The 27140-nt window shown below is 37.8% G+C and overlaps 1 protein-coding gene across 7 annotated transcripts in view; it reads right to left on the reverse strand.

The window, feature by feature from the left end:
• The window catches only part of PlexB (plexin B), a 498951-nt gene that overhangs the window by 118951 nt on the left and 352860 nt on the right, over positions 1 to 27140 (reverse strand). For all 7 annotated transcript variants that reach the window (XM_083117847.1, XM_083117846.1, XM_083117851.1 and 4 more), the window contains exon 4: positions 22047 to 22175. In XM_083117847.1, coding sequence (XP_082973973.1) covers positions 22047 to 22175 — 129 coding nt within the window. The remainder of the gene's footprint in view (positions 1 to 22046; positions 22176 to 27140) is intronic.

Consider the following 27140-nt stretch of genomic DNA (forward strand, 5'->3'; position numbering starts at 1 on the left):
AATTAATTCTCTTTCATTTTCCACTTTTTCATATTGGTAGTATTTATATAAGTCGCAACGTAATTTTATTAGCCAAAGTTGCCGGCCCCCGTGGCGGAGTGGTTAGCAGATAGCGCTACGACGCCAGGGGTCCCGGGTTCGAATCCCGGCCTGGGTATGGATGTTTGCGAGTGTCCATTCATCAATTTCATCATATCATTACTCATCCCCATCTTCGCAATTAGCCAAAGGTGGCACAAAAGGCGAAGTAGAATAAAGCAAATCAATCAGTCATTCAATCAATTATTAGCCACAGTTCGAGATTAATTGTTTCGTACACAACGGACGGCAATATTCTCTTCGACCTCAAACTCACTCGAATATTAGAATATTCCTCGAAAAGTACATTAGGTCTCATGTAAAGTAAGTAAAACGTAATATGATTCATGGGAAGTGTCAATTCATTCAATTTTTTAAAAAATCAGTAGAGGTATGTGGGGTCGAAAATTGCTTGGAAGTGTCACTCCTTCATTCCAGAAATGAGAAAACAATTACTTCGTGGAGAAAAAGTGTGTAGAATTCCACATTTCTACAGAAACATATAAATGTATGTATGTATGTATGTATGTATGTGTATATCAATGCTGAACTTGAAATAATAACAATAATAGGCATATTACAATACGCAAAATGTGGGTTCCCGAGATTATTTGGAAAGGTCATGTAATGGATTTAAGAAGCATAGTGTAATTGTTTGTGTATGATCGGGCCATTGTACAGATTTTATGCAATATATACCTCTAAACAGCAATTTTTTGTCTGGACACGAATGTATGCTGTTCACAACCAAACATGGAAAGTTACATTCCCTTTGGACATTTTGGTATACAGTGCAGTGTTGTATCTTTTGTTACACAGTGTTGTTTGTTTCTTCTGTTGAAGTCATATTCACTTATTTTTTCACGTGATAAACAACTTAAATTGTTCCCAAGTTCTGAAATGGAAGTCTCCATTCGAGAATTCTGCATACGAGCATAGACAATCAGCATTGCACACAAGGGTGTAGTATTGTTTGTCAAACAACTTCTACCCTGTTGGGATTCTAATTCAATGCAACGTTAGACCGTGATCTACAGCCTTTTGTAGTGCCCGATGCAGTCCACACAAAAACCAAATAAAAGTGTGCCACAACTCGGTTATGGAATAAAACCTCGGCGCCGGCTCTTATTTTCTAGCACCGTCGCATTAACATCCATCAACATCAGCAGAGAAAGTAGGTCCTGTATGAACGATGTCGAATGATTGTCATTTCGAAGTCATCCGAGGGTCCCTAAACACGAGCTTTATTCCGAAATCCCTTTCGCGGCTCGTAAACACGTCACGTTGCAGGCGTACATCATTTTTACGTTGGGCTTCAATTGCTCACTCAGGGCACGATTCATTTTCAAGGCAACAACGGAAAGGTCAATGGTGCAAAAATTCTGGAATACACTTTAGGTAACCAGAAAGGCAGCCGGGGGGGATGGTAAAAAAATCCATCCACGCATCGAGCGTATGCAACTTATCCACGAGAAGGTTGGCCAGCAACCTATGTTCCGAGCGACGCATCAACTGTCAGGAGGCAGAATGTTTTCTTGTCACATGGATCTCTACTGCTGGCGAGAGAACATCCTTTTATTGACCTACGGCAGCCGTTTCTGCAGACTGTCTGGCACTTGTCTCTACAATTCTCGTTCTACGGGCGGGCTACTCTCTAACTGGCTTGAATCGTAAGGTTGACACGGCGCCATCACTCAGTGTCTGACAGGTCTATATTTCCCCTCCCCTCTTCTCCCCGGGAAAAATGCCTGCAAACCAAAAAGTCTTTCTTTGTGTAGACCCATCCGAGAATTAATTACTTGTAGCGGACAGAGTCGGTGCCGCAGGACCACCGAGGTGGATCCCGAGCACTTAATGCCAGGTTGCCAGAATTAAGAGAGCAATGGACCGATGTGGTGAACGACACTGGTGCTCTCTGGTGAGGAAAAAGCGAGCGAGCACACATGTAACGCTGCTCTCAAAGGAGCATCCATTGCTATATATAATCAGACCACCACGAGAGTTCCTTTCCATGCGGAAGGATTTCCTGGATTAGGAAAGCAGGAGCATCCCACGTTTCCTTTTCTTCTTTAACCATATCCGCAAGCTACATCCTGCAGGTATAACACTTGCTAAAGCACCGTGCATAACGGGCAGATGTTCAACCATTAGGTATTGCCTTGCTTAGCTAACAACATCCCTATTACACGGTGCAATACTAAATGGGACCCCCATCGGCTTTCTAAATTTAATAACCAACTGCAAATAAAATACTGCAGTTTCTTGTAGTCAGTGAGTTTTTCTCTGGCGGCACCTTTTTATGGGTGAGAATAAAAACTAATAACGTTTTATTTTAATGAAACAAATTGTGTGTGTGCGCGTGGTGCGTATAACTGCATGAATGCACGATCATTTATGAACATATTTTGAGTAGTTCCTACATGGACGTCGGCATAAAGTTTACATCCTTAAGTTAAATAAACGGTAGAGAAACAGATCAAAAGGGACAAAATAAATAACAGAGACAACATGAAATTTAGAAGGAAAACAGGCAGAAAGAGATACAGAGAGAAAATAAAGAAGAAACTGGCAGAAAATGGAAGCCAAAAAATCAAGAAGGGAGGAAGTACACACGATGAGTGCTAAAACACGAGGGATCAAAAGCTATAAAAATACAAGGAAAGAAAGAGGGGAAAGAGTCACAAAGAGAGGGAGGATACAGAAGTGCGCAATTCTCCTTATTTCAAGGGGGAGTAAAGCGACCGCTATCACCCTTCCTGCGGGCGCCCACGATTTGCTTTATTTTACATCACTTTTTGTGCCACTTTTGGCTAATTTGCGAAGATGGAGATGAGTGATGAAATTGATGGGCACACAAACATCAATGCCCAGGCCAGGAATCGAACCCGGGACCCCTGCGGGCGCCCACAAGTTCTTATGATGAACACAATAACAAACTAAGCTGAAGAGTACAGGAACTTTGCTTTCCAGGAAAAAAGCACTACTTGCAATATATATTCCATATAATTACAGAATTTATCCAGATAAACACTAACAAAAATATCTCATACCATGATCTGGCACCATGATGTTTGAGTGAACTTCAATATTACTCAGTCTGAACATAGCAACCCAGTTCAGTATTTAATTTATAACTCTTATTTAATTTAGTTCGCTCTTCTGCTACTTTTGGTTAATCGCGACGATAATGATGAAGGGACACTCACAGAGAACACTTATGCCCAGGCCGGGATCCGAACCCGAGACTCCAGGCGTCGTAGCGCGCTGTCATAACCACGCCGCTCTAACCCTTGTAGTCATTGTCTTAATATTACGAAATCGTGCCCAAAATATCACGTTTACGGCACATCTGTTTTTATCTAGCATAGTCGTAGACGCACATGATCGATTGATTTGGTTTAAATAATTATTTTACTTCGCTTTTCTGCCACTTTTGGCTAATCGCGAAGATGAGGATGAGCAGTGATCTGATGTAACTGATGAAGCGACACTCGTAAAGAACACCCATGCCCAGGGTGGGATTCGAAGCCGTGACTTCTGGCGTCATATTGTGCTGTGCTAACCACTCCGCCACGAAGGACGTAGAGACACAAGACGATTGTCTTTCCCCGATTCAAATTTAATTTTAATTTCTATCGTTTTACTTATTAAGTTTACTTAACTGGATATAATTGTCAACATAATATGAACACAATAATCTCAGTGTCGTGAAAAGACAGAATTCTAAAAGACAAAACAAACTTGCAGGATAAAAAAAAGATACCATTTGCCGATAAATAAATTCCACGAATACCCATCTGAAAACCCTACGAGACTCCTCTGGTTACGCCGAATTAAGATTTTGGGACTTCTGCCACCTTAACCTACCCTCAGATAAATTGTGCGGAGAGGGAACACATACTGCATACCTATGATCGAGCTCATCTACAACGTGCAGACGCATTTATAGCTTTTTTTCTACACAGGAAGACACGCTTGCTGTCATCTTGAAGATATTTTCTCAAATTCCTTTCGGCAGGGTTTCCAACTCGATGCTACAGGAAGTTTAAGGTAATATATTTCCCTCACTCCCCTTTAATTAAGCTTTCCACGTGTTAACGACGAGACATACACGCTTTAACATTGAAATCGGTTCTGTTTCACGGCTAATTCTGAAATGATCTAGAGACGAACAGCTGTTGAATGCCTTTTTCCTCACACATCTCTTACAGTGAAATGGGTGTCTTATGTCTAAAGTGTGTGTCAGCTGATCTAAATGAGGCACTACAGATTCAAATGACAGTTGCTGTCGGCTAATTACATATCAAAATTAGGCTTTCAACAGCCATTCTAAAATTATAAACATCCTTTTCAGAGGACAACCGATTATAATTCTTCTGGTATGCAAAAATGATACTGTAACCCTTATGTCTCAATCTACAAGATGGAGCTTGTGAATTTTAAGATGGATGTGACATTCTTATATGGAAACAATGTAAGAAGATAAGATGTTGGTTCCCAATACTCTTCGGATACACTCAAATACTACCCTAATATATCCCTGTAATCAACGAAGATATATGTACGATAAAGAGAGTTTGTACTTGCTGTAGCGCCTAAATTTACAAGAAATTTAGTTCATGTATACACAGTATATATTATATTACTTGATTTAGCGGCTTAATTATTTTGATGTATCACATTGTTTTATACATTGTGTTGGAAAGGTGTACTACTATCAAAAGTACAAAACAGCTTGTACTTTTTCGAAATGCTATCTACCAAAACTCAATAACATACTTTTTTACTAAGCCTAAATTTAGGTTTTAATTTAATAGTCCTTTTTTTAACGTAGTTCCTAAAATATACTATCATTCAAGGTGGAAAGTTGTGTAGTGTATACGGATAGTCAAGATACGAGAAATCGTTTACACTACGTCACTATAGCAAGTACTGGATTAAGACAGTAGACAGAAGGTCATAAGCCTTTCACTTGCATGCCCAACTCACCATTCTTGGATGTCACATTCTTAATATTTTCAATGTTATGCATAGATGCACCCAAAAATGTGCGGGTAGCAGTTAGAGTTTTGTGCGTAGTGAGAACAGTATCACGTTCCGATCTGAGAAAATCGAAAGTGGACCATTCATGTCAAGTCATACTACTAGTTTATGATGAACAATTTTGCATTACATATAAAGAAGGCACTGGTGACATAAAGGTCAAATTGTATTGAGGGAACGTTTAGACAAAAACGACACGCGGTATGTGTCGCTTTGAAACGAGCCCACAGTAATACATGAAACCTTTCGAACCAAAGCGATACGACAAGTTGCGCGTGTCTGGGCCGTTTTCTGAATACAGTGCGTCGTGTCGCCTCGGTCTGTAGTTCGCGCATGAGCGGTGAATGCTTGCTTATAGACAGAACGGGCCGGCGTCGTTTGTCGCTTCGTTGTGAAACTCTCGTGTCGCGTGCCTCTTCCGTTGAATACTACCTTAAGACTATTTGGATCGTGCATTGCCAAACCTCTACACAGATTTGGCTCTCTTGCGTGGTGGCAACGAAGGAAATCAAACTGAAGGTAATCGAAAACAACATTAAGAGAACTATAGCAGGGTGTGTTAAGAATTTTTGTCGGAGAGCCCGGAAGAATTTTGGGAAGCGCATGCGGCGTAAAAACACGCACCTGCTCAGGCACCTGCAACTACGTTAATTGACTAACAGGATGGTCGTACATAATCATCAATTTCACAGTCATATTTTTGAAGGAAACATCAACTCGATATCAAATACACTCCACTTCTTTATCATACTACGATATTAATTTTAAAATACTTAAACAAGTTTTTATTTGCCGTGAGTAACCTATGTTTCTAAGAGATGAGTGGGGGCAAATGGAAGTATAATTACAAAGAGATCGAAGTTGTTTCCCCGCTGGGAGGAATAGTATATAGGATTTCTCTTGGTGAGGTAAAGGGGAAGGGCAGTGGGAGAGAAACAGAAGCGCATATGAACATCCCATTACCTTCTACTAAGTAAGTGACACTATTCGCAGCATAGTGTATATTCCAAATTGGAGAATTAGTAATAAAAATTATGCACCTTTTATACCCAGCTTCAGACTAAGCTCTTTTACTAACTTGAAAATTTCACAATTATCATGATATATTCAATAGTTATTTCAGTTTGCTTAAATTTAAATATTTTAAAAACCCATACTTAAGCAACACAGACAGCGCGGATAAGCTAATAATATATTACTAAACAGTGCTTCTCCTACAACAATACATAGCATTTAAAATTAGGCATATAGCCAGTGGTATTATCAATAAACAGATTTCATTATAAATATTTACGGGATTTTTTGTGGGCATATCATTGAACCAATAAAATTGTGACCAGTGAAACAATGACATTTCTGAGTCTTCACTACGATTGTTTCTCAATCTTAGAAAGACCGATAAAACATTTTCATTTTTACAGCATTCCAAAGTAAATGTTGATAACTTCGTGAAAAGAAAAAATGACCGAAATATTCACAGAGGATAACAATCTTGTTAATATTTGTGAAAGTTAAATAAAAACTGTAAAGTACATACAACAGGCCGAAACACAATGAAAAATACAGTTAAGAGAAAACAGACATATCGTAAACAAGAAAAAATGTGATATGATTACAAATTTTAAGAGGAAAAGTTCCTCAGTATTTCTTTTCTTTGCCATACTTCATCTGTTGTGCAAAATGAAAGTCCAATGTTCCCAATCAACCTAAAAAGAAAGTAACTTAATTTACCTGTTACAGGGTGGCTACAAACAAGCAAAAATGAAATTCCCTGACTTTTCCAGGTTTTCCAGGACAAAATTTACATTTTTCCCTGACAATTACAAACTAAACTAAAGCGATGTTTTTGTAAATTGAAATAATAAACTCATACAGATCCAGGCATGGATTTGTTAAGCACCAATATTATCTTCAATGAAATTGACTAAATTCCTCTATTCTCTATGATTTGAATTCAAACTGCAAAATAGTGAATTTGGAAAATTATTACAATTCACAAGCTAAGGAAGAATTACGGAATTTTGTTGTACCCAGTAAGTTTAAAATAAAATACTTGATTATTTTTAAAGTTACGACTAAATGAGATAAGAGTGAAGAGTGAATAATTAAGAAATACAATTTGTAATTTATCAGTCTCCTTATCCATTCTCGGTATTATATGTTGATATTTCCACTGAAGTTTGGAAGCCTCTGCTTGCAAGAACCATGAGTGTGGACTCAATTTTCAATGCATAAAGCTACTTCCCTCTTCTCTGTAAAGCAAACAACTTAACTCTTTCATATAAGTGAAACAATTGAATCGAACAAAATAAAGTGTCATATTTCCTTACATTATCAATGGGATTTCTAAATGCTTCAGTACAGTATATCCAAGTGAAGTACTGTGAAATTGACAACATGCAGTTATACCATTAATGCTGACGAAAAGGGTATGTAGATATTAGAAATTTAATGCAAGGAATTTATAGAATTGCATTGTATAGGTACCTGATTTAGCTAACCACACATTAAAACACTAATAATAAAAGCTTCTGAAAGTTCATATACGAGGGGAATCCTGAAAAAAGCTCCAATGGTGTCTATACGCAGCACTAGTGGTCGGAGAGCGACACACACACATGCAGGCAGGAAGAAGTGGCATTTAGCTGTAAATGGTAATAGTCGTAATGCAGCCGTTTTAGGAGAGTTCTAGGTTAAAGATTGCAGCTTTCATACAGTCTCCCACAGACTGCGATGTAACCTACATTGCACGCTCGGAATTTGGCACAGAACCACCAGCAATTGTGTGAGGTGTGCAGACCGGACGTCGTGAACGATAGTATGGTCAGACGATGTTGCAGACAATTCACGGAAGGCCAATCGAATGTGCACAACCCCATACAGCACAACACAGGCCCTTTGCATCACTTCAGGTGAGAGATCTTGGATCACTCCATGCCCTTTAATGTACCGACTTTCATCTCCTGGTTTAACTGAAGATGTTTCTGGCAGGGCAAGAATTTGACAGCTACACTGCGGTAGAGATAGTTCCAGTCTTTGTTTGTCAGACACATATACCATGGGCATACAAAATTTAGTGACATGCTACGACAAATGCCAGAAGAACGATGGTGATTATGCCGAAAATTAAGTTAGGACTCACTGTTACTAATGCAATAAATTACTACTGATATTCTTGTTTTATTTATGCCTAATCGGTAGGGACCTTAATATTTTGTAGTTTTTTTCTAAATTGGTGTATTTTCTTATTTTTTAGTTTTTACTATACGGTGTTATTTTTCCCAAATTCACATTTTCATTTTAGCGCATTTTCTGGCAAATATCTGAAATTATACCTTGACGGTGTTTTTAAACTACTGTTTCACATGGCCTACATATCTTCATGAGAGTTTGATATGTTGAAAGTTGTTTTGAGAAAGTTATTTTCCATACATCTTTTTTTAAATTTTAAGGTAAGGATTTTAGATAATGGAATTTCCCCCGTATATACTGAAGGGTGCATAATGACCATAAGTGGCGACGCACCAAAAAAATTTTAATCAATCAATCTCACGTGACAGATATCGATATATTATAGCACCAAAAATTGGCATTATCTTTTTTTGACTTGTTAGTGTTATGTTTCCCAAAATTCGCGTTTTTGTTTTAGAACATTTATCTGCCAAATATACCGAAACTTAATACTTCATTGTGCTTTTAAACTATTATTTTAAATTGTAGGTCACATGGTCTACGTATTTTCGTGACAGTTTGATATGTTGGAACTGGTTTTTGAGGAAGTAAAAGTAAAGTGCTCCCCTGCACTTTTCCATGAAGGTGTATAGGGGTGTGGAGTTAGGGTCCCACACTTTCTTGATCACGGCTGAAGGTGGCTAGTGATGTGATCAGCACCACAGTCCTGGCTACCTTTATCCCTCAAAGTTTCCTCAAGGTACCAGTTTCATATTATGCTGGCGCCGGAGCAGTCTGAATATGTGGAAAACATCCCAGTTCTCCCCCGCAGGGGATCTACCCCGGGTCTCTCGCATATTAGTCAGATGCCCTAACGACTGAGCTCCATTATTACTCGCTTGACAAATGCCGATGGTGCACACTTAGCTTGGTAATTCAAAACATATCTTCTGTGACAAATACGAAGATGTGGCTCCCTTGTGACGGTAGATATGCACTCGATCTCCTGTTAGAACCCTACCACTTTGCTCTGTGATGCAAATGGTTTTGATAGAAGTTGAAAAAATTGTGGGAAATACATGATTTAATGTGTCTATCAGAATTATTCCATGTACGTATAACCCTACAATTTACTCTTGAGTAAAATGTTGGAAAACTTGCATGTTCTATGTACATAAACATGGCCTAGAAAAGACAAGAATGTTGGATTTCATGGAATTTTTCATTTTTTTAAGGACATTTCTTTTAAAAAATCGTTAAAAATGCCAACAATTCGCATTTTATGCCAAATTCGCATTATTTCGATATTTCGAAGGGGCGAAAAATGTGTCCAGACATCACTGCACATTCCTAAACATAACTTCGCAGCAATTACCATTTTTCACGGTTTTGGCGTTTGCGAAAAATCAATGTCCCTACTAATTGGAAATTACTTTCTGGCCACCCCTCATATAAATCAGTAGATGGAAAGTGAAAATTTAGCAGGGCTGGTAGAGAAAAGTCAATCCTTGAAGAAAGTGATTTGCTTTTATGACTGAATGAATCGAGTAAATATGATATTAAAATATTTACGTATTTATTATTAGTATTTTGTTTCATAATATTGGATATTAACCTTACCCTGTGAGAGATTAATGACCATCTCTCATGAGTTTAAACAGACAGGACAGAGAGTGGCGTTAATTTCAATGCAATACTAGTGTTACAGTAAATTTGAGGTTGGGAGCATGCTCTTGCCAATTTTTATAACTTTCACCAATGCAGTTTATGTTTCACTTTTTCGTGATAGTATTCAATATATATCCCGTTTGGTTGAATTCTTCTTGATATCTAAGAATAGTGCAATGTCATTGTAAACGTATGTTAACTTGTGCGAAACCAGTAATACGTCAGGATGATGAAAGAAGACCTACATTAGCACTGCTACATTAAATAAGGTGAAGTGAGCCAGGAGAGTAATAAAATTCCAGCATCATATTTGCAGTCCATGCAATTTCTGTCGCATGTTGTAGTGAGATACTTTGTCAGGTGGCGATATTCAACAAAAATCGTATGTATCAATGGAACCTATTTGTTTCCATGTTCCTTCAGTTTGCCCAACAAAATGCTTTACTACGTGACAAGTCCCCTTACTACTCCCATATGGACAAGAAAAAATGATAATTCAATGCATTTTGCACGTAATATTTAGAGGCTTAACCTTTACTCCCCCAATGATACCATATGTTATCATCAGAGTAAGGTCGTACTGGCCTGATGATACCATATGGTATAATGGTGCTGATTACGAAATGAATGTGCTTTTTGGACATTCATACTCTTATGTTTGGGTGGAAACTCTCACACAGGTCTGGAGCAAGCCTGGGAAATTCATATTGATGACCAACCTTCCCCCTCTCCGCAACATATCCATGCCACATTTCCGAACAGAGTTTCACATTTTGGCTCATTATTCAATCTGTATGGCACCCAGGAAAATGTAATATGTTTCATTCTCTTTGGAAACGACCATTCTTTGAAGAGAATACTAAGGTTTGCGCCTTTTCACTAAAATAGCGGGAGAAGAGGGGGCAAACCTCAGTTTTTTATGTTTTTTCATTGAAATTCGGTGGTCGCGCCCTCAAACCCCCCTTCCTCCGTTCGGCGATCTGAATTGTACACGGTTGCATGCTCTGATGTTTTATCTGTAAAACAAAACTTATCCGCAGTAGATTGCTCCCATAGTGCCCGAGTTATAACAATTTTCCTCCAAAAATGCAAATTACCTATTTTTCGTAAAAAAAATAATCACATTTTGGCTTATTATTCAACTTGTATAGCAGTCAAGAACATGAAACATGTTTCATTCTCTTGAGAAATGCCCATTCTTTGAAAAGAATACTAAACTTCGCGCCTTCGTCCCAAATAGCGGGAGAAGAGGGGGCAAACTCCAGATTTTTATAGTTTTTAATTAAAATTCAGGGGTCGCGCCCCCAAACCCCCCCCTTCCTCAGTTCGGCGTTCTGAATTGTACACGGTTGCATGCTATGATGTATTAGCCGCAAAACAAAACTTATCTGAAGTAGATTGCTCCCATAGTGCAAGAGTTATAACAATTTTCTGAGCAATATGCAAATTACCTATTTTTAGTAAAAAAACAGTGTTTCACATTTTGACTTATGGCACCCAAGAACATGAAACATGTTTCATTCTCTTTGGAAACGTCCATTCTTTGAAGAGAATACTAAGGTTTGCGCCTTATACCCAAAATAGCGGGAGAAGAGGGGGCAAACTTCAGATTTTTATGTTTTTTTCAATGAAATTCGGGGTCGGTCTCCCCCAAATTCCCTTCCTCGGTCAGGCATTCTGAATTGTACATGGTTGTATGCTTTGATGTTCTATCTGAAAAACAAAACTTATCTGAAGTAGATTGCTCCTATAGTGCCTGAGTTATAACAATTTACCTCCAAAAATGCAAATTACATCTCTTTCGTAAAAAAAATAATCACATTTTGGCTTATTATTCAACTTGTATGGCACCTAAGAACATGAAACACGTTACATTCTCTTGAGAAATGTCCATTCTTTGAAAACAATAATAAAATTCGTGCTCTGTACCCAAAATAGCGGGGGAAGTAGGGGCAAAATCATTTTTTTTTCCATTGAAATTCGGGGGTCGTGCCCCCAGCCCCTATTCCTCGGTCCGGCGTTCTGAATTGTACACGGTTACATGCACTGATGTTTTATCTGAAAAACAAAACTTATCTGAAGTAGATTGCTCCTATAGTGCCCAAGTTATAACAATTTTCCTCCAAAAATGCAAGTTACATATTTTTCATTAAAAAAAAATCACATTTTGGCTTATTATTCTACTTGTATGGCACCCAAGAACATGAAACATGCTTCATTCTTTTGAGAAATGTCCATTCTTTGAGAAGAATACTAAAGTTTGCGCCTTCTTCCCAAAATAGTGGGAGATTTTTGTTTTTTCTATTGAAATTCGGGGGTCGCGCCCCCCAAACCCCCTTCCTCGGTTCAGCATTCTGAATTGTACACGGTTGCATGCTATGATGTTTTAGCTGCAAAACAAAACTTATCCGAAGTAGATTGCTCCCATAGTACCCGAGTTATAACAATTTTCCTCCAAAAATGCAAATTACATATTTTTCATTTTAAAAAAATCACATTTTGGCTTATTATTCTGCTTGTATGGCACCCAAGAACATGAAACATGTTTCATTCTCTTGAGAAATGTCCATTCTTTGAAAAGAATACTAAAGTTTGCGCCTTCTCCCCAAAATAGTGGGAGAAGAGTGGGGCAAACTTCAGATTTTTGTTTTTTTCTATTGAAATTCGGGGGTCGAGCCCCTCAAACCCCCTTCCTCGTTCCGGCGTTCTGAATTGTACACGTTTGCATGTGCTTATGTCTTAGCTGCAAAACAAAACTTATTCGAAGTAGATTGCTCCCATAGTGCCCGAGTTATAACAATTTTCTGTTCCCGTGCAGAGTTTCATAACGATATCTTTAAATAAAAAAATTTAAAAAAGTCAATGAAGACAAAATTCCCTGACATTTCCCTGACTTTTTTTGACACCTCAAATTCCCTGACTTTTCCCGGTTTTCCAGGTTTTCCAGGTCTGTCGCCACCCTGTGTTAATTCTACAGTGAATGTCTGCGAGGAGATAAATATGAAAAAAGGGCCTGCTGTAAGGGCAAGAATTCTCCCTTTACAGACCCTTTACTGCAACATCAATGGAATCATCCTGAAACCAAGCCTTGCAATTACATTGCAATTTCCGTCTCTCGTGTACGACAACCATATACGCTTCCTAAAATTTTTACTCCCCGAGGTTTGGAAATTAGATTACAACTGTGGTGTGTATCGTATCCTGAACTAAAATGTTGTAAATAAAAGTTTTAATTCTGTTATAAGCTAACTGTAGCACAAGCCGACATCTTCCCCCCTTTTCCGCTATACAGACACACACTAATTTCCCACCAGCCATCCAAAGTGTTGAAACGTTTCGGTTATTCGTACAATGAAAATACCACGACTTTTGCTACTCTCCTAGGGTCATCATCCTAGAGGACTTTCTGTCAGCTAATGACTGTCATTCAATTAGGAACTTGCCTCTCGTTTCGAGAGGAAAAGCACAAACACAAGCACAAATAGGAACAATAACATCACCAGCTGGCCAGCAAACTAAACCCTCTCCTCAATGCCTCTCCCCGACATACATCATCAATGGTTAGTTTGATGAAAGCCGTAAAAAGAACATAACAAGACAAAGCAACAGACGGGCGACGAAACGAAAAGTCACGTTCTTTCGTGTCACTTTTCCAAGAATTTTATCTTATATTGCTTTCAACTTATATCCCTCTAACGTGACCACTGCATTTACTTTGCTACAAACGTAATGCGTTTGTCTGAATTACATTTGAAACTCGACTGTCATGGTGCACCATCAAGTATTTCTTAAGGTCTAAAAGGAGAAAAATGCCAAACACACTATTATTACTACTTGCTGTCATTCTTTAGCTAGCTTATAATAAATGATGCAGCTACTATTGACAGTGCTAAGGTCCGTTAAGATTTTCTTATTCAAAACATCCCAGAGGAAACCGAGAAAGGTTTTATGTAATTTGGGCGTGATGATTACTAATAAATTATTTAACAACTGCCAACTTAGCTCGGTTGGTTGGTTCGAAGATACGTATTTTAGTGTAGCTTCAGTGATATTAAGCGAGGCAAAATGTCTTTCAAATTTATATTTAGGCGCCAGTTACCACCTGCCAAAAATAACAAGCATGAGATTCTGAATATCTTCTCACGCACACACATTATAAAAGGCACATTACGATGAAACTCAGAACCCCATAAAAGTCAACCACCATAGCTTCTGTTTCATGTCTTTCCTTACTGGCAAAGGTTCAAATCCTTCGTTTAGCCAAGAATGTCGTAGACCACTAGCCCACGAGGCAACCAAATGAACAAAATTAAGAATATTCCCAGACTACCGTAATGCATCAAAAACGTGTCAACACACACTATTCTGAATATGATATTAATTAATAAAAAATGACTTGACTGAATACACGAATAAATTAAAAAATTGTGGTACGTAAGTACTTTCGGCTATTTACACCAATCACGATTATATGGATTGTAAGCACCTTAATCTACAATCAAACTTTGTTCAGATCTTACAAATTAACACAAAATCGGTCTCGATTGAAACTTACGATACAGAGATGAACTCCTCACAAAGAATGAAAACAATAAATGTATGAGGATTAAGTTTAATTTATCCCAACCAATCAAAAAAGCTGAGGCTGTATAGAAGCAGTCAGCACGCACAAGAAGAAAACACAGCTTCACGGATGGGTTATCGATTCTAAGTCCAGGCGCCATAGCTTCGTTAGCCTACAATCACGTAGTTCCTGCGGTGTACTGTGTGAAAAATAAGGAAAACTGAATTATATGGCAAGAATTACAGCTAAATAAAGTCCAATAATAATCCCTCTTGTTTTTCTCATAGTGTAAAAGACAAGAAGTTACTATTTTTCTAGTTTCTCTCCAGTGCTTCTAGGTAAACGCTCTCACGAGACCATTCTTCTTTCCACTTGGTAATGGTACAGGTTTACAATATAAAACAATACATCATTAAATTAAAGAGAAACATTAGTCCCTCTCAACTGACAAGTACTTCCTCTTGTAACTTCACGAGCAAATGGCATGTTTTGTTTTCATTTTGAATCTTTAATTGTTATTACAGAGATAATTAACGCTGGGTGTCTTAACGTTTGTTACTTTCAACAATACAGGAATGACAATAACAGCAAAATAATGGATAAATATGAATGCATCTTCATGCTCTAGATTCAATAAACCAACAGCTGCTAGCCGAGTTTAGGTAGAGCCATATTAAACCACAGGAATATATTAGCCTGCAATTCACTAATGAGAAAATTACTGTTGCATGTCACTTCTCAGTTTTATTACAATTTTATGTCCTTTACTTCCATAACACAGACTAAATCTTGTGTGCATGAAGAAAGGAAAGGAGCACAAAATAGCAGTGACCTAAATGGAAGTCAAGCTATTTCTAAGCATTGACATTGTACCTATCTTTAGGAATCATCATTAAATGCAATGCTACAATTTAAGCAAACTCACTCAACAGAAATTGTGAATCATTGTGGTCTTTGTCTACATGTTCTTGTTTACACTACCCCATAATGGTCTCTGCGTACATGTTCTTGTTTATACTACCCCAGAAAATACACAAAGCAAATTTCAAGTACTGTACATTACACGCACACAGTAAAGTAAAATGGACTTAGTTGGTACGGTTTGTGGTAAACACAACTATATTAGAGCAATGAACTTTTTGTACAGCTCCTTGTTTTCCTTAGTTAATTCCAAAGGTTCAATTTGCTACATATAACCGCAATAACCATCTCTACCTTTTCAACAACCTGAACACTGGAAAGTAAGATATGGGTGGGGTACAGAGAAGGGAAAGAAAGAACTTTAAACCAATAATTTACAGTATGAATATGATGTGATCGTTTCATATACTAGCTCACGTCGCTTGATTATCAATTTTCCCAGGAAATATCATCCCTACTTTTTTCTTCTTCTTTAACTTTGGACAAGGATGTAGATTATTCAAGGCCCGAACATTAGAATTAGGAGCAGTGTAATCTCTTCGTTTCTTTATCATGCAAGAGGCAGTGCCAGTTTTTGCTTCGACAATTGGTTGGAAGGAAGGACAAGTCATGCAGACGGGACCACAACGACATAGGCGATAAAGCAGGTTAAACTGGCCCCTCCATCACGTGCTTGTAGATGCAGCATGTTTGGAATGGAAAAACCTGATACCAATCCACAAATGCCCCTCAGCTGATTTATTATTTAATTACACAGTCCGGCAGTTTTCACAATTACGATGCAACTCCTTTTCCTAGTATGGACCCCAAACCATAGCGAAGACAACAAGAGCCGTGGAAGTTTTTCTCTACTTCATACATTGCTTGAGCATTCAAAAGACTCCGACATCATCTTGACCAGGATCGCGGCAGATACGAGGTAACTTACATGCCAAGTCGTCTCTTAACTATCCCGTAGAAGACTTGAAAGAACAGAGTGAGGAGAAGGAAAGAACAATGGCTTATACTATACGCATCATTCGAGGAATGTGAGAGTGTATGAGTATATAAAGTAAAACCATGTGCATAAAACATTACGGTACGACGAATAAGGTATTAAAAGTTGCGTGAAGTTTGAAAGAAGTTTTTTTTATATACTCTCATTTTATCAAGAACTCGAGAAAATGCTCTCCCACATTCGTATTCACATGCAGAAGCAGGGGACTAAACGATAATAGATCCTCCCGTGTATGTTCCTTTCATAAAAGCCACAAATACAATGGAATCTCATGTAAATAGAATGCGTGGCCCTGGGTTCTAACGCCGATAAAAGCCCATTGGAGAGTGGTTTAGATCCTTTTTTAAACTGTAGGACCAATTCCAATTTGCCTATATGACCACAAAGGAGACAACATAAACCTTGATAGACTTTTTTTTAAAAAAAATAAAGAGTTCGTGAACAATCACAGTGCAACCCACTCAGTCATAGAAACAGGTGTGGACAAGTATTCAACAAATACACCGAGTCCTAAATACAGACCAAAGCGTGTACACAAACATACACCGAAATGGCATACATGCATATTACATACAATGCCCAACGTTAATTGGTACTGATTAATACATTACCTGTAATGCTATCGGACCAACGATATTAGGCCCTTTAAATTACTTATTCTGCCAGTAATCTGCTCTTAATACTTGAGAATATACTAAGTGTGCTTTGCTTTTTATGCAAAATATGTCATTAAAATTGGATGCTTTCAAGATGTAATAATCTGAAAACAAAAAAGTGGTTGTTATTTGTCACTGTAACATGCACAATAGCAGGTCTGAAATAGCGCAATATTCAAAGCGTTCTGTAAATGATGGGTCCTTTTCAGCTGCATATTCTCCGCCTATTCATATTTGCAGCCCGTCCATTATCTATTGTTCATTCTTTTCTCTTCTCTTTCATCCTTTCTTGTTAAAGGAAAAAAAAGATTGAGACTAGAAACATATGCATTACGTTGGTATATGGGAAATGTAAATTTGCTGCTTTTCCTCTCTTCATGTGAGCCTTCCGGGGGTAAGGGAGAGGAAATGAAATAGGGAGCATTGATGTCTTTTCCAGAACCTTCTCCATTCATCTTGCACGTTTGCTCCCTATTCACTTTAAGACTGTGACAAATTGCAAAGCTAGAGACTAGCCAAGCCAAATAATTTTTCTCTACGGTTTGGTTTTCTCCTGGAACCACGATACTGCCTGCTATACATTATTCCTTATCTTTTTTTCCAAAGACAAAAACCACCTATTCCCTCTCGGCATCGTGGGATGGTCAAGTAACCCACCACTGACCTCTTTTTAAAAATTTGATCCAACAATCAAATGCAGGAAGACAAATTACTTCACCATACGCTCCAGTAGAGTGGGTCCTTCCAAGATCGAACGAAACATCGGAGAAATCTCTCCAACATTAAAAGAAAGGAACAGTCTTGCATATCTTTTGCTGATGAACTTACAAGGATTCTTGTTTATTCGAGAATAACATTGGGGAGAAGCAATAAATCTTGCTGAATTCTGTTCTCTGACGATCACGTTGAAAACAACTTTTTAGACGATGGCCAATTCAATTCCAACCGCTGGGAAAGTCGCCACAAACTGCTCAGGACAGCAAAACGAAGCGGAAAAGGGAGAAGGCACTTGGGAACCCTAAATTTTCTTGGCTGACATGTAGCACCAAGGAAAATTTTCTTGTCATCCAAGGAATGAAACCTTCCGAAAGAGATGAAGATCTTCAAACAAAATGTTCATATCTACATTCTTTGGACAAGGCAATTGTATGCATGCGCTCTCTAGAGAGAAAAAAATAAAAAAAGCTGGTCTCAATTGTGTCCATCATATTTTCAGTAAAATTTACTTGTGCTTCAACATACTTTATTTGAGAACAATAAGCAAGCACTGCTCGAGAGAGAAAATAATAGGTATTGTTATAAAATCTAATATTTTTATTTTATTGTGTTACTTCCTTTTACCAGCTATTTGCAAGTCATAAACAAAAGAAAAATTTCCTTGCTTGATTATTTCCGTGCATAAACACACCAGTTTACAATTCCAACTTAAAGCGTTGGTATTTAATGAAATAGCCAACCATATTTTCACCCTTATCTGCACAGGTTATTCTGAAGACGAACGAAATAATCAACATTATTTTCATCACTTCCAAGTAAGCAGACAAATTACATCGTTTTCCTCATTATCTACATGGTCTTCAACTTGTTAACTTGATTACACGTCAAGCCGTTGAAATCGCCCATTTTACAAAGGTACGCAAATTATATCAAAATATTGTTATCTTAGAGGGGAAACAATAATAAGCTACCTTGAACGGTTTTCCTTCTCGATCTCATCTTGTGAAACAGCCAGTAATCAGCGAGTTGTGCCCTGCCCTACCCACATTTTAAGCAATTAACTATGGGATCGATAACTAAAGGTTCTTTCTTTGGGCTGCCTGAGGCACTTTCATTCTGCCCAGCACTGTATGGAAGATGTTGTGATTAAGAGGAGAGACAAAGGGAATGAAAAGGCTAAATCTTACCACATTTCAACAAACGAAATATTATTATACATTAGACCAGTGTGTACGCTTCATTGCAAACTCGCACCGATTGAACAGCCTCAAACATATGAATTCGCTCTTCATTCCGAATAATATAACGAAACTGCTTTGTGCCAAACGATAAATATAATTTCATCTTCCCACATATGTAGCAGACTACAGTACACCTTTCGTTCTCAATTTTAAGAATATGATAAGATAATACAATATATAAAACACGACATTACTTTATTTAATATTTTTTCACAAAAGTGAAAGCCAAAATGCAACGGAGAACCAATGCCACACTAAATAAAAGCTATACGTATATAGAATTAACAATGCTAAATGTGTGGATAGTATCTTGCAAAACACGAAAATAGAGATATTCGAGAACTCAAAAGTTTTGCAAGTGTTAGGAATAATTTCGGTCGCATTAGACTGTAGTAAGACAACCTCCGTGGCGGAATGGTTAATGCAGCGCATCACGAACCCATGAGTCCTAGGGTCGAATCTCTCATCAAATCATCATTCATCCTTATCATCGCGATTAACCTAGAGAGGTACAAGAGGCACAGATTCAAACAATGTCAACCGGCAGCCCAAGTTAGCGTACTCCTTTCATCAATGTTGCCAAGATCCGTATTCGATGTAAATTACATCGCTAGAAATATTTTTCATGATCTATTGGAAAGTACTGATATAATGGCAATTCATGTAAGTGTGCGAGTATCGCCAGCATAATTCGCTCCATGTTACAACAATTAGAATAGGAGGAATTGGAATAAGATGTGTTTCCGCATGAAATAAAATTTGGTGTGAAGTGAACTCTCGTGATACCGGAAGTGTCGTAAGGAATGTCCTTATTTTTTCCCCAGAAACCGCAGCTTTGTATATCCTGAAACCTTGCAGCAACACCACGGAAGTCGGATACAGTGTTATTATCAATAGAAGTGATAATCGCTAAGTTTTCCATTCTCGTAATTAACCAAATGATTAAAAGTTGGACATGTGTTGACTTTATGTATCCCATTCACATATATTTTTTTTAATGGCAAAACGCAGAATGCTTCACGCATCCAAAAAGCCTCCTCAATTACAAATATATATATATTTTTCAAATCATACAACACGTTGTCCTTGTACAGCATTTTTATTATAACTAGAAAACTGAAGGTTTTTTTCTAATATGAAAGTTACTAATATAGTGTTAAACTTATACTATTCTTAAGGATTATGCAAGTATCATTTCGCCAATATGAACCAATTCACAGTCATCTTTGAGCAATCTCTGGTTACCTGAATCTTACGGATGTCCACTATAATACAACCTTCCTGATTACGACACGAAAACCGCGACTCCTCGATTATAAATATTTTCCACTGTTAAAGGTAAAGGTAAAGTGTTCCCCTGTGCATAGCACCACGCCATGAAGGCGTATAGGGGTGTGGGGGTAACGCCCCACACTTTCTTGATCCGGTCGTGAGTGGGGGTGATGTGATCAGCATCACGCACCTGACCGCCTTTACCCCCCAGGGTTTCCCCCAGGTACCCATGTTATTCGACGCTGGGTAGGCGCCGGGGCCGCTTCCATCGTTAGAAAAGTTCCCGGATTTGAACCGGCCAGGGATCGAACCCGGGACCTTTAGCATGGTAGTCAGACGCGTTACCGACTGAGCCACCGCGGTCACTGTTGCAGAAGCAATCTTCAGGAAACAAGTTACTTTATTGCATTATAAAATGTTATTTTTTCAAATAGATTTACGTATATGTTGTCGAGTCAGAATTTCACCTATGATCGAGTAAATATAATCCTCCTAGCAGTAATCAAATAGACATTTGAATGCAAGCCATTTATGTTCAGGCTCTTTGATTAACAGAAAGTAAGTCGTAGTAGTCATAATCGGGACATGGAAGCTCTTGTTTTAGTGTATTTCTTCATAGGATTACAAATGGTTCCCAGCCTAGTTCTTGTCTTTCTTCTCTCACACATTCACTCAGATGGTATAAGATGTATGATATATTCTATTGAGTAATAGAATGAGAGAGAACGGCTTTGAGAAAGAAGATGAGTTAACAGAAGGTAAGGGAGAATCAGCAATTGTAGCAAGATAAGAAAAGATGATGCTCTCGATTTATATTTTCCTACCGTTCTTCCTCTATCTCTCGCTTCTTCTAGAGAAGTGACTAGTGCTCTTTTTAAAACTAAACCGAAAGTAATGTATTTCTGTTGCCCTTCACTCAACTTGCATTTTCAATACTATTCAGCATCTTCGAATTTCGCATTTGCTTTGTGGTACGATATGGTTAACTAGCAACACAGCTTCTTGGGATTCTATCTATTCACATGCCACCCGCTCTTGGTAAAAGGGCATCACTCACGATAGTGGGTAAACCCGAAAAAATTGTGTACTTGCTTGAAGTTGTGCAAACGACACAAAGGAAACGTGTGCTCAACAGAAGGTTAAGATTGATATTCTATATAAAATCTGGAAAAATCTATGGTATCAGGTTGGTAAACTGAATTTGATGGAATGTTGATAATATGGGAAGTGAAGAATTTAATGTCCTCCTATTATCATATTTTTTCTTGCTGAACAATTTGCATAAGCTGCTTGCAATTAGAGTACTGGTATTGTACGGATATGAATACGGCTTAACTGTTTACTAAACATGTTTGTGTACAAGTTTCGCATCCAAAGACAGTATGGTAAGCGGGAATGTACTATCGTGCGAGCATCACGTACGTTCATAGCAACTACCTGCAGGATCACGAACATCAAGAGGAACTGTCTGCTTCAAGCTAAAGACTATTCTGAAAAATTCGTTCCGCTTTTCAATTCCAACGCTTCTTCCCCCACCCTGCACCCCGCAGCCGCCACCAACGAAAAAGTCAGCGGGAACCCCTGAAGGCTCACGTGTGGATCTTCCATGCAATGTAGTCGGTACCTTCACCATTCTGCCTCGCAGAAACCTGGGAGGAAGAGAGAGACAGACAGACATGCACATATGGGTTTGTGTGCGGTATGGAAACTTTACTTACTGTTGCTGTGGATAGCACGTAGAGAAATTCGCCGGTGGGGTCGACCGTTGTATCAGGGAGGAGGGTTCGGCCTGAATCCACCACAACTTCCTCGTACTCCACCGCCTGGGTGGTGCCTGAGAGCAGAACCTAGAAGAGAAGAAGCACCTATTAGGAGACACGTATCTAGAAATATATTGCGGGAAGTCCGAACCAAGTGTATAATAATAATAAAATAATGTTTAAATTAAAGTAATTATATTAATTAAAATATTTATTAAAATTGCAAATTAATTATTATATTATTTTTGGCCGCGACTATTTTCACCAGATGCTGAGGGACAGCATATGTGTATTTTCATCAGCAAAAGTAATTATCTGAATCATACAATGATATTTTATTTTATCTTATTTTATTACACTGGCAGTGATGCTGAACTTACTGCTAAAAAGTTATTTCAATTAACAATGGGTGCGTCACCTGGTAGAGAGAATAGCATGAAGTGCTGAAGACCAGAAATTACATGATCAGGTATTGGTAAGTATTTACAGAAGTAATTTTAATGCTAATAGACCCTAAACCTGACCTGCCTAACCTAACAATGAAAGCATTTAGGAAAGCAATACCCCTTCATACTTCCGTAACGCAATGTTAATACTGCGTTGGGATCGAACCGCAGACCCAGAATCGTCTATTGGGTGGCGTAGCTATTAGTCATTTATCTTCCAGATGTTTATCACTCGCTTGGCCTATATGCGAGATATGCAAGAGGTTACGTTCAAAGGAATGGCAAAAGACTTTAGATGTACAATAAATGGATTTTGTACTCTCCACGACTGAACCGATATGGACTTTGTTAAGAAAAGCATATTACTTGCCTCCCGTGTGGATGATGATTATTCCCACAGATTGTCCTTCAATAAGGGTAATTGGCACACATCTGATCTCCCTGTCAGAATTCACTCTCCTCAAGCACTACTGTTCAATAATCGCGTCATGAAACACATTAGCAGAAATCAACAGGTAGGTCAAGAAAAAGTCAAGAAATTATGGATGTGGTCAAGAATTTTTGCTATTTTTTTACACTATAGTGAATTTACATTGTTATATACCCGTACTTGTGTTTGATAAAATTGAAAATCTAAAATTGTATTGGGTTGTGGTTACTTTTTTTTCGCTTTGTTTCTCAATTTCCAACCATACCTAAGTAGCGGGGGCGATTAAATACATAAGAAAAAGGGGGGAAATGTCAAGAATTTTGGATTTGTTATTTTGGCAGATACCCTGACATGCAGTTTAAAATCTGGTGAAAATAGCTCAAAAGCTAGCTTCACCACCTGGTGAAAATAGTCACTCAGTTTATTTTTATTACATGAATAGGCAAAAATGTGGTATAAGAATACTGATACAACTGCACGAATTCATTACCTAGATTACGTACAGATAAGATCGCCAAAATTTGTATAAAACTGCCCTGGAAAAGAAATTAATGTAAAATAAAGAATTATATATGTATATATATTGAACAACAAAAAAGGATGTTAGATCCTGCTTTTGCAAAAAGTAAAGTTCTTGATTAATATTTTATTCATATTATTATAAGTATGCCCTGTATCAAATATCTCTGGAGCAAGGCCGCGCATAGCGTCGGAGAAGTGGGGAAGTGGGGGAAATCGAGTGGGCAGAGCGAAGCAGTATATGCTGACGCGAAGGCTGGTAACTGCAGTCGCTTTTTCCCTCCACGCAATTCAGTTCCTCTCACGCGTTCATTGGTGGAGCTGACTCGCGTCAGTACTTGCGCAGAGACTTGCTTTCGTTCGCCTGCTCCAGAGATATGTGGGACAGAGTATAGTAGTGTGAATAAATCTTCTATGGTACTGTAATTAAAAGTCGTATGATCCCAATATAATCCTTGCCTTCCAAAGTTCGATGGAAATAAACCTCGATTAAACAACAAATGCTAAGCAAGTATGTTTTCATTATTTAATTTTTAGTACTTGGTAAGTTATTGTGGTGGGGAGGTCCGGACCCCCTGACCCCCCCCTAACAAGCCACAATAAACACGGCGGACTTCTCGCATTAGAAGGGCTAAAATGTACAAAATAGTCACTATTTATCGAAGAGGTTCCTTGTATGCAGCCCGGGCAAATTCTGGGGTGCATACCAAATATCTACCATTAAACTTTAAAAAATAAGCACATATTTATGTAATTTCATTATCCATTAAAGATAGGAAAGATTGCGAAGAAAATAATATGCATCCATGCTCAAATAAGTCCTTCACAAGTGAAACGCATATAAAAATAATCTTCTAAATTCAGAGTCAAAATTTGCACAGTAAATGAATTTAACAAGTTACAATGTACAACATTAGATCGATTCAACAGAAAATGTAATTATTCATGTGACGAAGGTATCTGTGACACTTTTCAACTTGCCTATAAGTAACTGAAGCAACACAAAATTGTGTAATTTTACTAAAGAAAATATTAATAAATTAGATTATGATTTACAGACATATAAGAAGACGTGTATTACCACTGACGACTTGATATTTCTTTGTTTGCGTTGTTTCTTTTAATGTCGCAAACAGAACATACCTAGTGCAAAAATACATGCTCATTCCAGAGGCTATTAACTGTTTGTTGGTAGAAGCTCATGGATGGAGATGATTAATTATACACTGAGTATCAAATATCGATTTTAAACACAGGAATTTTCATGTGATGAGACTAATAAAACGGCGAATTACAGTTTTATGACGAATTCCAAACGAGACCATAGGTTTCTGTGCCAACGGATTTTCAGATTCCATACAGAGGCATTTGCACTGCCCAATTGACAAACGAGCGAGTCGGTTGAGTTAAGAGATACAGATATGCGAAATTGCGAAGTTTTTCTTAGAAGATTGCATGCTCACTTGGGTAGCATTGACATTAATTGGCTCGGTGGCCAAGCATTTAAATGGTCGACTCAACCACTGAAGGTTTGGGGTTCGAATCCTGGCGTGAGGATTTACGACACTGAGTGTTCCTTCATCTATTCCATCTAATTATAAGTCATCCTCATCGTCGCTATTAGCAAAGAAGGTAAATTAAGAAAAGCAGAAATTGAAAGGATCGTATGAAATTCGGAGATGCATATCACATGATCTTTCATGAGGAAAATTGCACTGATACGCACACGAAATGTGAGTATAAGAAGTACTCTCTTTCAAGTTCATCCGAGCCACTTCCCTTTGACCTATTTCTTTCTGGGTAGCATGCCATCCCAGGACACGCGGCTGGAACATCTTCAATGATCTTTGCGTGTATCATGGTTTGTAAAAATTTACCAGGGGAGTCACGCGAACCCTTTGCATTAGTAACTCCCAACCTGCATTACAAGAAGACTTCTCTCCGGAGACAAAAATGTTACTCTAAAGAGAGGTAGGAACAAAGTACTACTAAATTAAGGGATATATTAAAGTGCATTATGCAGTTCTTCCTGAATAAAAAGCGCGTTTGTTTCATTCTCTTACAGAATCTGCATTCCTATGTTGTATGATTTCTGCAAATATACTGAACCTTTCACCATTAAATCATTAACGTGCTGGTAAATAACAACAAATTGGGTCCATTCCTTGGCTTGTAAAAATCGACAACAATATTGTTAGGTTGGGCAATTGTATTTGTGTTCAACAAAGCACTAGGGTAAATGTACTAATTTGATTCAGGAGTTTGTCTGTGGTAAAATATACACTGGTGTTTAATAACTAAGAAAATGCTGAAATAGTAGTTTTTCTTGTGTAAAGAATAATTTTATGAATATGTGATATTGTAATTCTTAATTGAAAAGTTTGCCATTCTAGTTCAACATTATATTTTGTTATTTGTTCAGATAAGTAAAAGCATAACAAGAAAATTTTCTTCAAATATTAGATTACTGCACCGACAGAATTTTCTATAAAATATCATTTGAATGGTTAACGTGAAACAAAATTTTAACTTTTGCGCCTGATATTTAAATTCGAACTAAGTAAAGGTAGTTTTCGACTGGAATTTCAACATTAAATTATAAATGATCTTTAGTTTATGTTCGTCAACAATAATTTTACATAATGTGGAAATGCAATCTTTGATACCGAAATGGCAGTGGTATAGAAACAAATTACACTAAACCACACATTGCGAGGGAAACAAACAACAGAATGAACTCGCAGCTAACGAAAGGTGTTGTTTTTCGAGGTATAAGATCGCAAGAGCGAAGTTAACATTCCTCTGTGTCTATTCCAACCAGAAAAAGCATAGTGCCTCAATTGAAACAAGCACACCGGGCTTCAGAATCCTTTGAGAAACATATCCAATTTCGGAAACTGAGAAAATTAAAAGACAGTTCCTGAATTACTGCAGTGTTGAGCACGTCTTGAAATTCAAGTCTTATCTCTAGTTCCCGTCTCGGGTGTTTTTCATTCTTCTTTTTTTTCATCGAATTCATAGTTTTGAAAGTATATATATTAATTATATTTTATTGATGCATATTAATATTACACATGAATGTGTATTAATTGAAACAAAAGATGATGGCGACTTAGTAGCCACCGTAATTCGTGTAACTCAACAGCTCATCGAGTAATTGCCGGACCCCGTGGCCGAGTGGTTAGCACATCGCGATGCGACGCTAGGGGTTCGAATCCCGCTCGGGCATGGTTGTTTGTAAATGTCTATTCATCAATTTCATCATTTCATCCCTCATCCCCATCTTCGCAAATTAGCCAAGAGGCACAAAATGCGAAGTAAAATAAAATAAATCAATCAATCATCGAGAAATTGTTGTTGTTGCTGGACAGCCAATGACGTAAAGAAATAGCAAGGGTGCTAACAACGCCAAATCTACATTAGTACCAAAACGAGGGTTCTGTTACATAAAGTTGATTATTTCTAAAACCATGCTTGATGTTACATTGCACATTGTTTTTACAGTGTAGCAGAAACAGCTAGTTACTACATTTTAAAAGTGAATAAGTAAAATATTAGGAAAATCAAGTTCGGAAACTTTTTAGACAGAACCCCTGTTGTCCATGCAATACTACGATCAAGATAAGATTATTACTGAGCTTCCAAATAACCATTCAT

Source organism: Lepisma saccharinum, chromosome 2 (genome assembly GCF_977018435.1).
Source record: "Lepisma saccharinum chromosome 2, izLepSacc3.1, whole genome shotgun sequence".
Taxonomy (NCBI): Eukaryota; Metazoa; Arthropoda; class Insecta; order Zygentoma; family Lepismatidae; genus Lepisma; species Lepisma saccharinum.